At 44.6% G+C, this 13,735-nt stretch overlaps 1 protein-coding gene across 1 annotated transcript in view; it reads left to right on the top strand.

Moving 5' to 3' along the window:
• The window catches only part of ALK (ALK receptor tyrosine kinase), a gene marked incomplete at its 5' end in the record, with an annotated part of 729,367 nt that overhangs the window by 201,368 nt on the left and 514,264 nt on the right, over positions 1-13,735 (top strand). The window contains one exon of the mRNA XM_082642950.1: positions 9,540-9,665. Within this exon, the coding sequence (XP_082499076.1) occupies positions 9,540-9,665 (126 nt within the window). The remainder of the gene's footprint in view (positions 1-9,539; positions 9,666-13,735) is intronic.

Below are 13,735 nucleotides of genomic sequence, written 5' to 3'. Positions count from 1 at the left end.
ACAGTGGAGGAAATTTCATAAAGAGAGTATGAACAAGCCACAGAAATGGACCCAGAACACAGGGTCACATTGCCCTGCTAATGGAAGCACTCCGGCCTGGGAGGAGTATGTGTGTGTGTGTATGTGTGTGTGTGTGTGAAGCATCAGGCTACCTGGAGAGTGATACCTTCTTTGTTGCACTCTTGGCTTAGTACAAATGCCAATTAGTCTTCCTCTACTACCAAAAGCCAGTGAGTCTACCTGGCCTAGGTAGGTAGGACTAGTGACCAAGCACACCTGGAGCAGGAATTCCACGGCAAGAGGAGACATTGCAGGCTCACAGGCCAGTCAGGAGCTCTTTCTTGGGACACTGAGGTCATCTCTAGACAGGTCAGAATGTAGTGACTTGGGGCACAAACTCTAAAGGGGCAGCATTGAATGTCATATTACCTTCACTGTCTGGCTTTGACCATGAATTATGAATCACTGATGGCCTACACAGGCATGGTATCAGGGGTTACCTGGGGTCTATGCCCCTGATCTGGCTCTGACCTTGACCTTGGGAAGCATATACTACATGAGACAGAACAACAGCCTCCATGAAATGTTTTTGCTAATTTCTTTTAAATCTATGAGCTTGAGACTTGTGAATGAAATTAATAAACTATTATACTTCATTGTCATAAACAACCAAGGTAGTTTGAACAGCCTGTTTGATAAATGGTCTAATGGCACCTTCCTAGGTGGCAATAAGCTGTAATGGTTAAGGAGGAGGAAGGCCAGTCAGGTTTTGTTCTGGGCCACTCCAGATCCCAACTCAACTGCTTTGATGGGGCTCCAGCTCAGGAAAGATGGGAAACCTTGGAGAAGGAGGGATTCGGTTTCAGCCTGTAAGAAAGGGTAGAATTTAGGAAAGCAGCAGGTCAAGAAGGACGTTCTAGGCAGAGATCAGCTTGGGCAAAAGATTGGAGACTTCGTGTAATGGAGACCATAGAATGTGAAAGGATTCTGAGTGGGAAATAAGGACGAAAAAGCAAGTAGTGGCCAAAGTGTGATGGCTTCAAATGTACACATTTTAGTCATTTCTGCAGCAGCCTCTTTGTGATTCCCTTTCTCCGTTTGGGTCTAATATACCCTGCAGGTAACCAATCCCCAAGAGCTAGAACCATGCTGACAATTTCCTTTGTGTTGCGTCAATATTCCTTAATGCCATGCCTTGGGAAGGAATGCCTGCTTTTATTGACTGACAGATGGGGTTCACCGCTGAATGAACTCAGTAGTTATACACAGGTCCTTTTGGGATCGGGGAGAGGCAAGGAACACGTGTTGAAACTATGCCTTTCAATGGTACAAGAGAACATTATGAGAAATAATAATTTTTGCTTCAGGACTTGAGCTACCAAGAAAGAGCACGAACCTTCCTGGCAGGGGGGAGTGGGGTTTAGTGAGAAGTGAGGTGGAGTGGGGGCCTTTTAGTTCCCATTCAAATTCCTCCCTGACACTAATAGCTCCTCTCTGAATGAGCCAGCTGGAAGGAACGGTGAAAGCAAACTCCGCGAGAATTGACTGTGTGAACTGGAGAAGAGCTTAGTGAACCGCTAGTTCAGCCCCCTCAATTTCCAGGCCTGGAGAAGGTGTGGGGAGGTCTTTGTGTTTAGGACAAAGGACACATCTGCTAATTCTCCCTCTTCTGTCTGAAAATCACATCTCTGTTTTTCAGACTAAATGAACTGCCTGTCACAACTCCAACATCACCGCTGACTCTAGTAGTCATGTAAATTCACTGAGAAGGTTTCTTTGGCTGCACAGGTGTGGGATCAGCCCCGTGAATACTGAAACTGTTTCCCTGGGCTGCCAATCCCAGGCAGGAGGCCTCTCCTGTGCACCAGGCCTTGCTGTGCCCGCTCACTGCTGTTTGACATCTGGACAGCTATTTATTTGGTCACATTAAGCTTTGCTTCGTATGACACAAAATCATTGTAAAAGAATGCATTATTAAGTGTGTTTTCAAATAAGGGGGAAAAACTAGCAGGCTGTCACTGATTGTTTTATTGTTGAGAGGAAAATAAATAAGTAAAATGTGTACAAGGCAAGGCAGGAGCAGTTCCAAGGAGCGTTTAGAAGAGAAGCATTTTTACATTTTATTGATGGAGGTTTGTAAAACATGCTTGCTAGTGAACCCAGGGCATTCATGTAAATAACCATCACACACGCATAGCTCTTTATTATTTATGCCGATGCAAGTATGATATATTCACTACATATGTACATTGACTTTGAAATAAACAGACACACAGTGAGACATATAAAAATAAACACTGGAAATAGAGACATTGCCAGTTGGCTGAAATTGGGGTAGCAGAGATTGTGGACAGTTGGCAGAGTTAATAATTAACTAGTGAATAATAGAGAAGCAGCTCTTCTGGAGCACTTCTGATTTTTGGACATTTTATCCTAGATCCTCAGATAGGGAAGGAACCAAGACTCCCATTCATTTAGGATCCTGAAACAGAAATAGAAGCATAAAATTTCAAGAATTGCATGACTGATATTTAAAGAGTACATCAAGTGTGCATTATTTCATCTGGCCCGTACAAAACCCTGAGAATTGTTAAAGCATCCATTATTCTTGTTTTTATCATCATTTTTAGGACATTGAGTTTTCACAGAGTATGTGATTAGCCTGAGTTAAACAGCTAATAAGTACCAGAGCTAATAATTTTCTCAAAGGCTCCAGTTTCATTATTTGACAAATATTTATTGAGTGCCTACTATGTGCCAGGCATGGGGACATAGCAGTGACTAATGCAGGAGAGACACAATAAACAGATGAATATAAATATAAACAATAATAAATGCAGGTCAAGGTGATAGAGTGGTTAATGGGGTGTGCTATTTTCCTATAGGATGATCAGGAAGCTCTCTCTGAAGAGGTGACATTTGGGCAGAGACCTGGATCGAGAGAGGAAATGACCTTGTGCCTCTAGGGGAGAGGAGCTTTTTAGGCTGAGAGACCCACCAATGCAAAGGCCCTGAGATGGGAGTGTGCTTGGCGAGTTTAGGAATAACAAGGAGGCCTGTGGGGCTGGAGCTCCATGATCAAGGGAAGAATGTTTGGAAATGAAGTCAGAGAGAGAACCAGGGGCCAGATCATGTGGGGCCTTAAAGGGCTAGGCTATGGCAAGAAACGTGAATGCTATTTCAGGGCTGGAGTGTCAATCTGACTGCTGTGTGGAGAGCACACTGAAGGTGAGCAATAGTAGAAGCAGGGAACCAGCTGGGAGCTTATAGCAGTTGTCAGGGTAAGAGGTGATGTGGGGAGAGAAGAGAGGGACAAAATGCAGGTAGAGTCATCAAAATTGTTTGATGAACTGATATGGGGTGTGGGAAAAAGAAGTCAAGGATTCCTCCTTGGTTTTGGCCCAAGTAACCAGGAGAGTTTTGTCATCGCTATCTGAAATAGGGAACACCTGGGGTTTCGGTGGAGGGACATCAAGTTTTTATTTTTCCATGTGTTAAGTTTGTGATACTTACCCAGGAATAAAATGGAGATTTCAAACTGGCAGTTGGACATACATTCTGCTGTTCAGGGGAGAGGTTGGGCCTGGAGATATAAATTTAGTAGTATTAATATATAGATGGTATTTAAAGCTTTGAAACTGTATGAGATCATTTTTGGGAGTGAGTTTAGATGGAGAAGAGAAATGTCCCAAGTTACCCAACTTTTAACAACTGTCAAATAATAAAACAGAGATTCCCTCCCCCATCAAGTTTTTTAAAAAGAAAAAAAAAAGCTGAGCTTATTTACATGTCAGGCAAGAAATTCACTGAGTAGTTCTCTAAGGAATAAAAGAGTTTTTAAAGCCTTAGGAAGAGGGTTACATGGTGGCCATACTAATTCAGAATTGAAAATCAGCACTTTGCATAGGAGAGAATGAATTCATAAGTCTGAACATGCTTGGTTAAACAAGTCCCTTGTTCATTGGTTAAGAGACTTTAGTGAAGTTCAGGAGGGGTCTGGTGTCCTGGGGTCACTTGAAATTCATGGTCATTGATCATTGTCAGCTGGTTAAAACCACTGTGATGAAATACAATATTCAGCCATGAAATCTCCTGGGCAGTTACTGCTGGGAAGTGGAGAATGTTCCTTTTGTACAGCCCGGAAAATGAGGAGGATCTGGCAAAGAAGAGTAGAGAGGACCTGCCACCGAACTAGGAGGCAAGAACTATGGCAACCAAGGTGGTCACTGAGATGTTAAGAATCCAAGAAGCAGGGAGGATCAGTGAGGTCCAGTGCTGCTGAGAGGTCTAGTAAGAGAAGGACCAAGGCTCGTTCATTGTGTATGCAACTTGGGGTCTTTGGTGACCTTGACCTGGAGAAGTGGAGACAATCCTGATTTAATTGAGTTTAAAAGAAAATGAGAGGGGGTGGGCTTCCCTGGTGGCACAGTGGATAAGAATCTGCCTGCCGATGCCGGGGACACAGGTTCGATACCTGGTCCGGGAAGATCCCACATGCCGCAGAGCAAATAACCCCGTGCGCCACAACTACTGAGCCCACGCTCTAGAGCCTGTGAGCCACAACTACTGAGCCTGCATGCCACACTACTGAAGCCCACATGACTAGAGCCCGTGCTCTGCAACAAGAGAAGCCACCACAATGAGAAGCACGTGCACCACAACGAAGAGTAGCCCCCGCTCACTGCAACTAGAGAAAGCCCGCGTGCAGCAACGAAGACCCAATGCAGCCAAAAATAAATAAATAAAATAAAAAATTTTAAAAAAACATTAAAAGAAAAGAGAAAATGAGAGGGGAAAAACTAGAGACAGAAGCATAGGCAAATCTTTTTAAGGTATTTAGCTGTGAAGGAGAGCAAGTAATTGGATGATGGCTGAAGAAGAGTGTGAAGGTCAAGGAAGTTTTTTCTTTTCTTTTTTTAAGATGGTGTATGTTTGCTGCAGATGAGATTGACTTGGAAGAGGGGGGAAATTGTTGATGCAGGAGAAAGGGCAGACTATTGCAACAGCTGATTTCTTGGGAAGTGATGAGATTAGCACCAAAGTGGAGAGGCTGCCACTGCTTAGGAATGTAGACAGCATATCTGTTACAACAGGACAGAAGGTAGCATGTATAGGTACTGATACCTGTAAGTTGGTAGACTTGTTTCTCTTTTTTCAATGAAACAAGAAACAAGTTCACTAGCTGAGAAAGTAGAGGAGTGGGGGTGGAGGATTGGAAACTTGAAGGGTAAGAGAAACTTGGAAGGAGTGGGTCTAGAGAGAGGGAGGGTGAATTGAGCCCATTAGCAAATTCAGAAGGATTTCTGGGCAGTCCTGCCTGAGGGTCCTCTTGAGGTTTGTTGTCATGAGTTTAAAGTGAGACTTGTCAGCATCTGGTGTACTCCTCCTCCCCTTTTGCTCCCCTCCTCTCCTACCACCACATTCAGCTGCTCAGGACAATTGTGAAGGACAAAAGAAGGAAGTGAGTTGCAGTTGTTTGCAAGGGAATTATTACAGTGGAATTATGATAGTGATGAACACTGGAATCTAAGCTGAGGATGCAAGGGGGGTGGTGCACAGTGGAAAGAGCTGTGTTAAGAGGTTGGGGGTTTCATTCTGCCTAGACACCCTGTGGTGCCTGGAAAAAGGCTCAGGATATCATCTCCATCTCCCCCACCCCAAAGGAAAAACATAAAACAATCTTATCTGTAACCAATCAGTAATGCCCTCAGTCCAGAGTACATTTCCTTACTTTTCTCCTCAGGTGGTCTTGGCCATAACTTGGGCACCTGGAAGCTCTTGCTCCTACTTTCCCCTCTCCTTTGCTTTCCTCTCTCCCCCAGATTCCAAGATACACTCTACTTGAGCCAGCAGGTCTTAATTTCACACCTTCACCCCACAAGTCTGTGCTGGTGAGACCCATTTTACTCTAATCCTCACGTTCACAGAGGGAAGCACCAAAGAGCCAAGTGTTTTTTTTGTTTTTTTTTGTTATTGGTTTTTTTTGCGGTACCCGGGCCTCTCACTGTTCTGGCCTCTCCCATTGCAGAGCACAGGCTCCGGATGCGCAGGCTCAGTGGCCATGGCTCACGGGCCCAGCTGCTCCGCAGCATGTGGGATCTTCCCGGACCGGGGCACGAACCCGTGTTCCCTGCATCGGCAGGTGGACTCTCAATTACTGCGCCACCAGGGAAGCCCTTTTTTTTTTTTTAATATTTATTTTTTTTGGCTGCATCGGGTCTTAGTTGCAGCAGACAGGATCTTTCCTTGTGGTGAGTGGGCTCTTCATTGCAGTGTGTGGGCTTCTCTCTACTTGTGGCACGCAGGCTCAGTAGTTGCGGCACACAGACTTAGTTGCCCCGTGGCATGTGGGATCTTAGTTCCCTCACCAGGGATCGAACCAGTGTCCCCTGCATTGCAAGACAGATTCTTAACCACTGGACCATCAGGGAAGTCCCTAAGAGCCAACATTTTTTCTTGCTTAAATGTATTGCTTCTTATGGCATAGTTTTCCTCTATGCTGGAAACCCCCATTCCCACCAGGGCTGAGGATGGGGGGTAGGTAGTGGAGATGGAGTGTGAAGGGAGCAGAGAGCCTCTTCTCTGCACTTAAATGCAGTACTTTCTTTTTTCTCTTCTAAATGTATGCATATTCTATTAACTTTAATTAGAGCACATTTCTGTGTCAGTGCTTCTGATTTGGGCAAACAACCTCATTCATGTAGACTGTGTCTTTCTTGGTCCTCACCTTCTCAGGTGAGGAGGCTCATCCTCTTGGTTGACGCCTCCATTAGCTCGCCCAGCCTGATCCGGCAAATCACTATCCACTTACCTCTGAGGACCATGTGAACCCAACCTACTAGCAGAAATTCTGGGAGTTCCCATACAGGCGGGATGAAAATGCTTGCTTTCTCTTCAGTATTTAACTTTGAAGGTGCCCAACTATTTATTGGCATTTTTGGATATAAAATGGTTTAAACTTATGTCTTTAGGAATGACCCACAGTGATGCCCATGGCTCCTTGCTGGGCCATGACTCAGCCCTCAGAGCCCTTCCTTTTGAATGATTTCAGATATTTTTTTTCCCCTGAATATATAACCTGGCCCTTATCCATATTAAAAGTCATCTGCCACTCTGTGCCCACGCGCAGATTCATAAGTGCTTCCTGAAGTCTAGCCCCATCCACTTGGTGCTTCACATCCAGGAAGAAGCTAATACCATTCCCAAACTGTATGGCTAAGAAAAAATGACATCATTCTGAAACAGGGAAATATTGCCTAGACTTGGTCTTCCTGTTGCTTCAAAATTACTTAAAATTTGAACTATGTTGATGACGCAGACATAGAGATGCCAATTTTTAATCACATGGGGGTTATTGCAAGGAGTTGGTTGTCAGAGCCTTCTCACACCCCTCACACTGTTGCCCCATTCTGGAGCATACTCTGATCTCTGACCTTAGCCATTGACTTGTGGGGATGCTGAAGGGCCCTGTAGAGAACTGAGAAGCACCATGCAGTAGTTTTTGGGGGTCCATGAAGGGTGGTGGAAGGAGCATGGGCAATAGCATCAGGCCAATCTGGTCTGTTGACTCTGGTCTCCTGCCTGGACGTGTGGCCACAGTTAGGGCATCCAAGCTCTCTCAGCCTCAGTTTCCCTGGGCTCAAAATAAGGCCCAATAATAGTATTGATACTTATTCACGATGTTGTTTTAAGAAGTGAATGTAATCACACACTTAAAGCACCTAGCACAATGCATGGTCCATGTGTGCTCAATTAATATTATTAATTCTTTAAAAGTCTAATAAATTCAAGCCTGCTCCTAAGTAGATGTGTGTGGTCTTGGACCTCACTTCTCTCAGCCCCATTGCCCATCTATAAAACAGAGTTGATGTGAGGGTGAAATGAGATGGCTGCTCTCTGAAACTTACTAACATAATTTCTGACCCCTTTCAGTGCATTCCTCTAAGCCATTTTGGAGAAATGCTGCAAAAGATGTATCTGGGTACTAACCAATTCAATTCTTATCTCTTTAGATCAGATGTGGGAGAAAAGTCAAAAACTCTTTTCTAGGTACTCAGAAGCCAGCACTTCCAACTCAAATCTTTGGAAGGCAGAAAGAAGAGTGTTTCTTTTAGGAAGGAGAACATAGAATGCCCATTCTGTTCTAGTGGCAGGAACAAGTGGGCTTTACCCAAAGGCAGCACCTGTAGATAAAACAGTGGAGCAGTCTGGAAACAAAAGTCTGCTGTGGCCACTCAGGGCAGTTATTTCCTTAAAGTGTGTGAAGAGGGATTGATACTAAAAGAGGGTTGAAGGAGGGTTGTGTGCTGGAGGTGATGTGGAAGAATCTACAAAGCAAATAGGCTAAAAAAATGCTTCTACTACTGTTGCTTCCTTTTATTCTTTCTCTTCTTCCTCATCTTCCTCTTTGTGAAATCAGTCCAGGTGGTTTAACAATTACTGTCTGAGTAGCAAACCAGCCCACCCATGGTATAGCATGGCCTCCTGAGGCCAGGCAAAACTGGCTTCAGTTTCAGATTCCATCATTTGCCCCTCTGAGCCTCAGTTGTTGCATATGTGAAACAGGGATGGTAATGCTTATCTCAGAGAGTCACTGCGAAATTATGGGGGTTAAGAGCCCAGCATGGTGCCTCGCCCGTGGAAGCTGCAGAAGAAATTCTAGTTCCCTTCCTTGCCTCCTCCCCACGCTCAGTCTTGCTACGTGTCTGTCTCCTAAACAGAACTGATTATCAAACTGATTCTATTTTTTTAGCAGAAAAAGCTTTGCCTGCCTTAAAATGTTAGCAAATAGTGATTGAGTTGGGGATTTCTGGGAAGAGCTGCATAAGAGCATGCAGCCTGTGTTCATTTGATTTGTAGATATATGATAATTACTTTTCACCCCACAAAACCCACTTGAGGTACTGTTAAGCAAAGGAATAATGCTGCTTTTGCTCCCTTTCTCTCAACCCTTCTTTCTCTCATGCAAATCAGAAACATTAATCCTTTGTGGCTCCCTGGACTCTTAGTTATGGGAAAACTCATCACCTAGCCTTTTTTTTTTCCTGAAAATAACACAATTGTCAAAACTCATAACTTCTGAGTGCAGTTTCAACACTCTCATTGATAAGGCAATAACCCAAGCAAACAACATTAGATGAAATTACAAGTCGGAACATAAAGTAGAGTGGAGGCATTGTTTAAATGAGATGAGTTAAAGTTCTCTGTAAAGTTGCACAAATTCTTATAAACAGAATAGACTTTAGATAGAGCTGTTAGACCAAGCCATTAAGTAGCTTGGCTTCTAGTTCATCTCCCATAGATCTTTGGCATGGCCTAGGTCACAAGATTTGGACTTCCTCGATCTGGCTGCCCTTGGTAGAAAATGTGCAGTGAGGTCCAGAGGTCAATTCAACCTACTTGTGACTCAGTCTTTTTTCCCCTCATTTTCCAACTGATGTCATGAAAGCCTTTTATGAATTTTCTTTTATAAGCAATGTGAGTGACAGCTAAAAGACACATCCCAAGGGCAAAGATCAGTGTTCTCTTTGTCTTTTCAGGTTCCCATGAGAGCTCCTTGGAGTCACCAGCAAACCTGCCTTCTCTTCCTCCTGATAATTTTGCCTGGAATCTGACCTGGATAATGAAAGATTCCTTCCCTTTCCTGTCTCATCGCAGCCGATATGGTAAGTATATTTTGATAGTTATTTGTGATGTACAGTCACCATCTCATAATTAAAGAAGCTGTGAGTTTCAGCTTGTGATGTATGGCTTGTCAGGGAGGAAGTCTTTCTGTACCCTTAGTCTCCATTGACACCCAATTTAAGACCATTCCCCCCAGGACTGGCTTCTCCAGACTGACAGCTGCCTTATGTATCCTGGAGGAAGCCAAGGGCTTTGTTGCTGCCATATCTCATCCCCCCAGCCTTTATGTGTGTGGTATTCCTGACATCCCCTTACCAATCATTAGATGTAATGCTAATTTGCCTTTTGACTGTAGCTTTCTAGATACAGGGTTCTAACCCATGAGTGTTTCTAATAGTGATCTCTTGAAGAGAGGATTGTTATTATGAGGGTCTTCTGGGGCCCCTCAAGTGATTTTCTTATGTTTAGGTACCTCCTTAAAAGTACCCAGACGTGGGCCTCCCTGGTGGCGCAGTGGTTGAGAGTCCGCCTGCCGATGCAGGGGATACGGGTTCGTGCCCCGGTCTGGGAGGATCCCATATGCCGCGGAGCGGCTGGGCCCGTGAGCCATGGCCGCTGGGCCTGCGCGTCCGGAGCCTGTGCTCCGCAGCGGGAGAGGCCACAACAGTGAGAGGCCCGCATACCGCAAAAAGAAAAAAAAAAAAAAAAAAAAAAAAAAAAAAAAAAAAAAGTACCCAGACGTGTTCCTCGGTATTAGTTCATTTGATTCTGCAACAACCTCAGAGGTAAGGAGGCCAAGTCCCATTCTATTTTTAAAGATGTAGAAATTGAGCATAATAAGATCATACAAAGTGGATTTTCTAACTACAAAAGCAGAATTCTTCCCTTCACTTTTTCTCCTAGGGAGCTACCTACGCAGACTGCTAGGGTGAGGCCATATTTACGTGGTGTAGCATTCCTCATCTTCCATGTTCATCCAAATAGCTCACAGGAGCTGGGCCTCTGCAGAGGAAAGGGCAGGTTTGGAGGAGAGCTGATGTATTTCAACTTGGACATTTTTTTCTTCTCTTGAACTCCTCTAGGGTGAACCCCATGAGGGCAGGCACAAATCTGTGTTTGCTCCCCACTTTATCCCATCACACAGAAGAAACTCAGAGGCTTGTGCATGATAAATGAATGCAGAGGCCTTCAGGGACGGAACTCACTCATCAGGCCTGATTCAACTAAGTATTTATGAACCTGTTATACACTGAGTTCTAGATTCCTATCTGGGCATATTTACCTATTCCCACCACTCAGTCTCTGTCCCTGGGCCTGAGATGTTTAAAGTGCACCTAACAGACCTTCCACCTGCTAGTGTCCCTCATTCGTAGAGCAGTGAGTCTTGGTTCATATTAATTGTACCTTCATTTCAAACTTAAAGAAATAAATGCATGAAAAACTCTAGGGCAGTTTAGAATTGTAATCTGCTGGGATGTTTCCTGCTATACTGCTAAGCCTCCCCGGTTGCAGGGGAAGATCAGTAGTTGTCAGGAGATTCCAGGTAAGAATTACTTCTTGATTTTATTTAAGCCAGACACTGAGTATCATCTCAGGATAAGGGCAGGTGTTTATAAATATCTGGTCCTTTATACTGTTATTGCTTTATAAAACCAGATTTGTGATAGAACCAGTCTTTGGATAACATTTTTTGAATTTGCTCTCAAAGTCATTCAGTATCTACACAACTTCTATAAAATGCAGAATGTCCAAAACAGGCCGGTCTGCCTCCTGCATGACACAGAGGACATTGCATTTGTTCTCTCTGAAACATCTAGAAAGAGATTTCAGGTTGAAAGGAGAAAACCACCGGAGCTTATTTAAACTGCCACATGCCCACTGCTTGGCTCTGATACACCTGTTTCCTCTCCCTGGGCCTCACCTATCTCATGTATAAAATGAGGGTGGGGCGGCATACTCCTTGGGCAAAGGAATAGATATGCAAGACTCCTAGGATTCCTTTCAAATGCTCCTTTTAGCCTAGAAGCCTCGTGATTCCCCTCCTTGGCAGAGGAGGGAACCCAAACCATTGGTCAGGCCTTGCTGAAATGCTCAGTGAAGGTGCCAGAGTCAGCACCATCATTGCTGCCGATTCACAGGGTGAGAATAGATGATGCTTGGTTGGTGGCTCCTTGACTGAGTGCAGTGGTAATCTCAGAGCCTTTTCATCTCTTCCTATATTTAATTCAGCTGAGACTCATAAGGACCCACCTGTCCCCACCACCACTGGTGTGTGCCTGGTTCAGTGCCAAATGTTAGAGGTGATACAAAAACAAACATAAGTGAGACTTGCTCCTGCTCTCTCAGAGCTTTTTGTCCAGAGAAACAATCCTGTAGGGAGCTCAGCCCATTGCCACAAAGAGCACCTCTGGGGCACTGAGGTTGAAGACTAGTCCTGAGATGCACAGCAGAGCAAACTGAAGACTGAGACCCCAGTTCTCTTAAAGATGTTTGCGGGGCTCAACCCATATCTCTCTATGAACCAAAGAGACCAGCAGGCTCACTGGTGATAAATCCACACCTTTCAACTGCCACAAAAGACATTTTAAGAAATGTTAACAACTTCATTAATTTTAAGACCTCAAACTTGGGCAGAGAAATTTGACTGGAAAATTGCCGCCTGAAGGGATAGTTCTTCAGACAGTGAGAAGTAACCAAGACTCAGCAAGTCGATGCGAGCCCTGAGTGGTGGAGCTTGGTGCCTGGCTGGCTGTCTTCACCTGCATTCTGGGCTGGAGGTGGGAGGGGACGTCTGGAGGGGGAGATAGGAGAGGGAGGAAAGGGTAGGCATCAACAACCCGACCACAGGCATCATGATAGACAGTGGCGGGCCATCCCTCTCAGGCAAGCTTGTCCAGTCCTGAATTGAGTATGGCTTTCTTTTCATGGGTGTTTTATGAGAAGAGACGAGGTGGAGAGAGGGTAATAAGATTTACTCACCCCAGTCTGTAATTATCTGCTTGAGGAAAAAGTTTGACCTACCTTTTTGAAGTCTCCCCGTATTTCTTCTAATTTACGTTGGGGCCTTTTATGTTGTGTAAAATATATTTTCTTCAATGGCATTTGGTATCAGATTCCAGCTCTTTCTTGTCTCTTGTCTTGAATGATGGGAGCCTGCTAATTTCATCATCAACAAGCAGAGCTGCACATTCTTCCCCCAAGGCTTTGAAGAAGGTGGGGGGGAGGACATCTAAAGAAAGAATTTGTTTCCTTTTATCATCCAGCTCTGATGCCTTAAGACTTATTTATAGGCTTGGCTAAAGGATTGGACTCCAACTCCCTACCCAGATAAAAACCTGTTTTATTTGGTTACTGCAGGTAGCTAAGAGATTGAGGCCACTGGGGGTTTTAATCACGTTGAGTTCTAGAGCCACAGAAGCAGATGATATCCTGCCCACCTTTAATTCATGTTTGCCTATTCTGGGTGTATGAAGAATCAGATCACCTTTTAAAGCAGAATAACCAAAGTTTCTACCCAGATGAGGCAGAGAAAGAGGATTTTCATTTATTGAAAAAAAAACGTTTGATACTTTGCAAAACTCTTCCACACCCCCCTTTCCCACTTAAGCTTGTCATAAAATTGTGGTGGGTGAAAATTATTTTATATCCCACTTTTATAGAAATGTAAATTGAGGGCTGAAGACATTTATTAACCGTGCTCCCAAGTTATGGAGCTGGTGAGCATTAGAGAAGACTGAACCCAGATTTTCTGACTTCAAGTCTAATGCTCTTTCTACCACATCAAAAAGTTAATTCAGGGCTTCCCTGGTGGCGCAGTGGTTGAGAGTCCGCCTGCCGATGCAGGGGACACGGGTTTGTGCCCCGGTCCGGGAGGATCCGGCATGCCGCGGAGCGGCTGGGCCTGTGAGCCATGGCCGCTGAGCCTGCGCGTCTGGAGCCTGTGCTCTGCAACGGGAGAGGCCACAACAGTGAGAGGCCTGCGTGCCGCAGAAAAAAAAAAAAAAAGTTAATTCAGAGATTAAGTCCCCACTCTATGGAGAGGACTCTCATTCCCTGGACAACCTGGTCTTTGGACTGAATGACCAATCTGATATCCAAGATGTGGGCAGCT

The sequence above is a fragment of the Mesoplodon mirus genome, assembly GCF_964341445.2.
Source record: "Mesoplodon mirus genome assembly, chromosome: 14".
In the NCBI taxonomy this organism is placed as follows: Eukaryota; Metazoa; Chordata; class Mammalia; order Artiodactyla; family Ziphiidae; genus Mesoplodon; species Mesoplodon mirus.
Note: the sequence above shows the minus strand (reverse complement) of the source record. Positions and strands in the feature narration are given on the sequence as shown.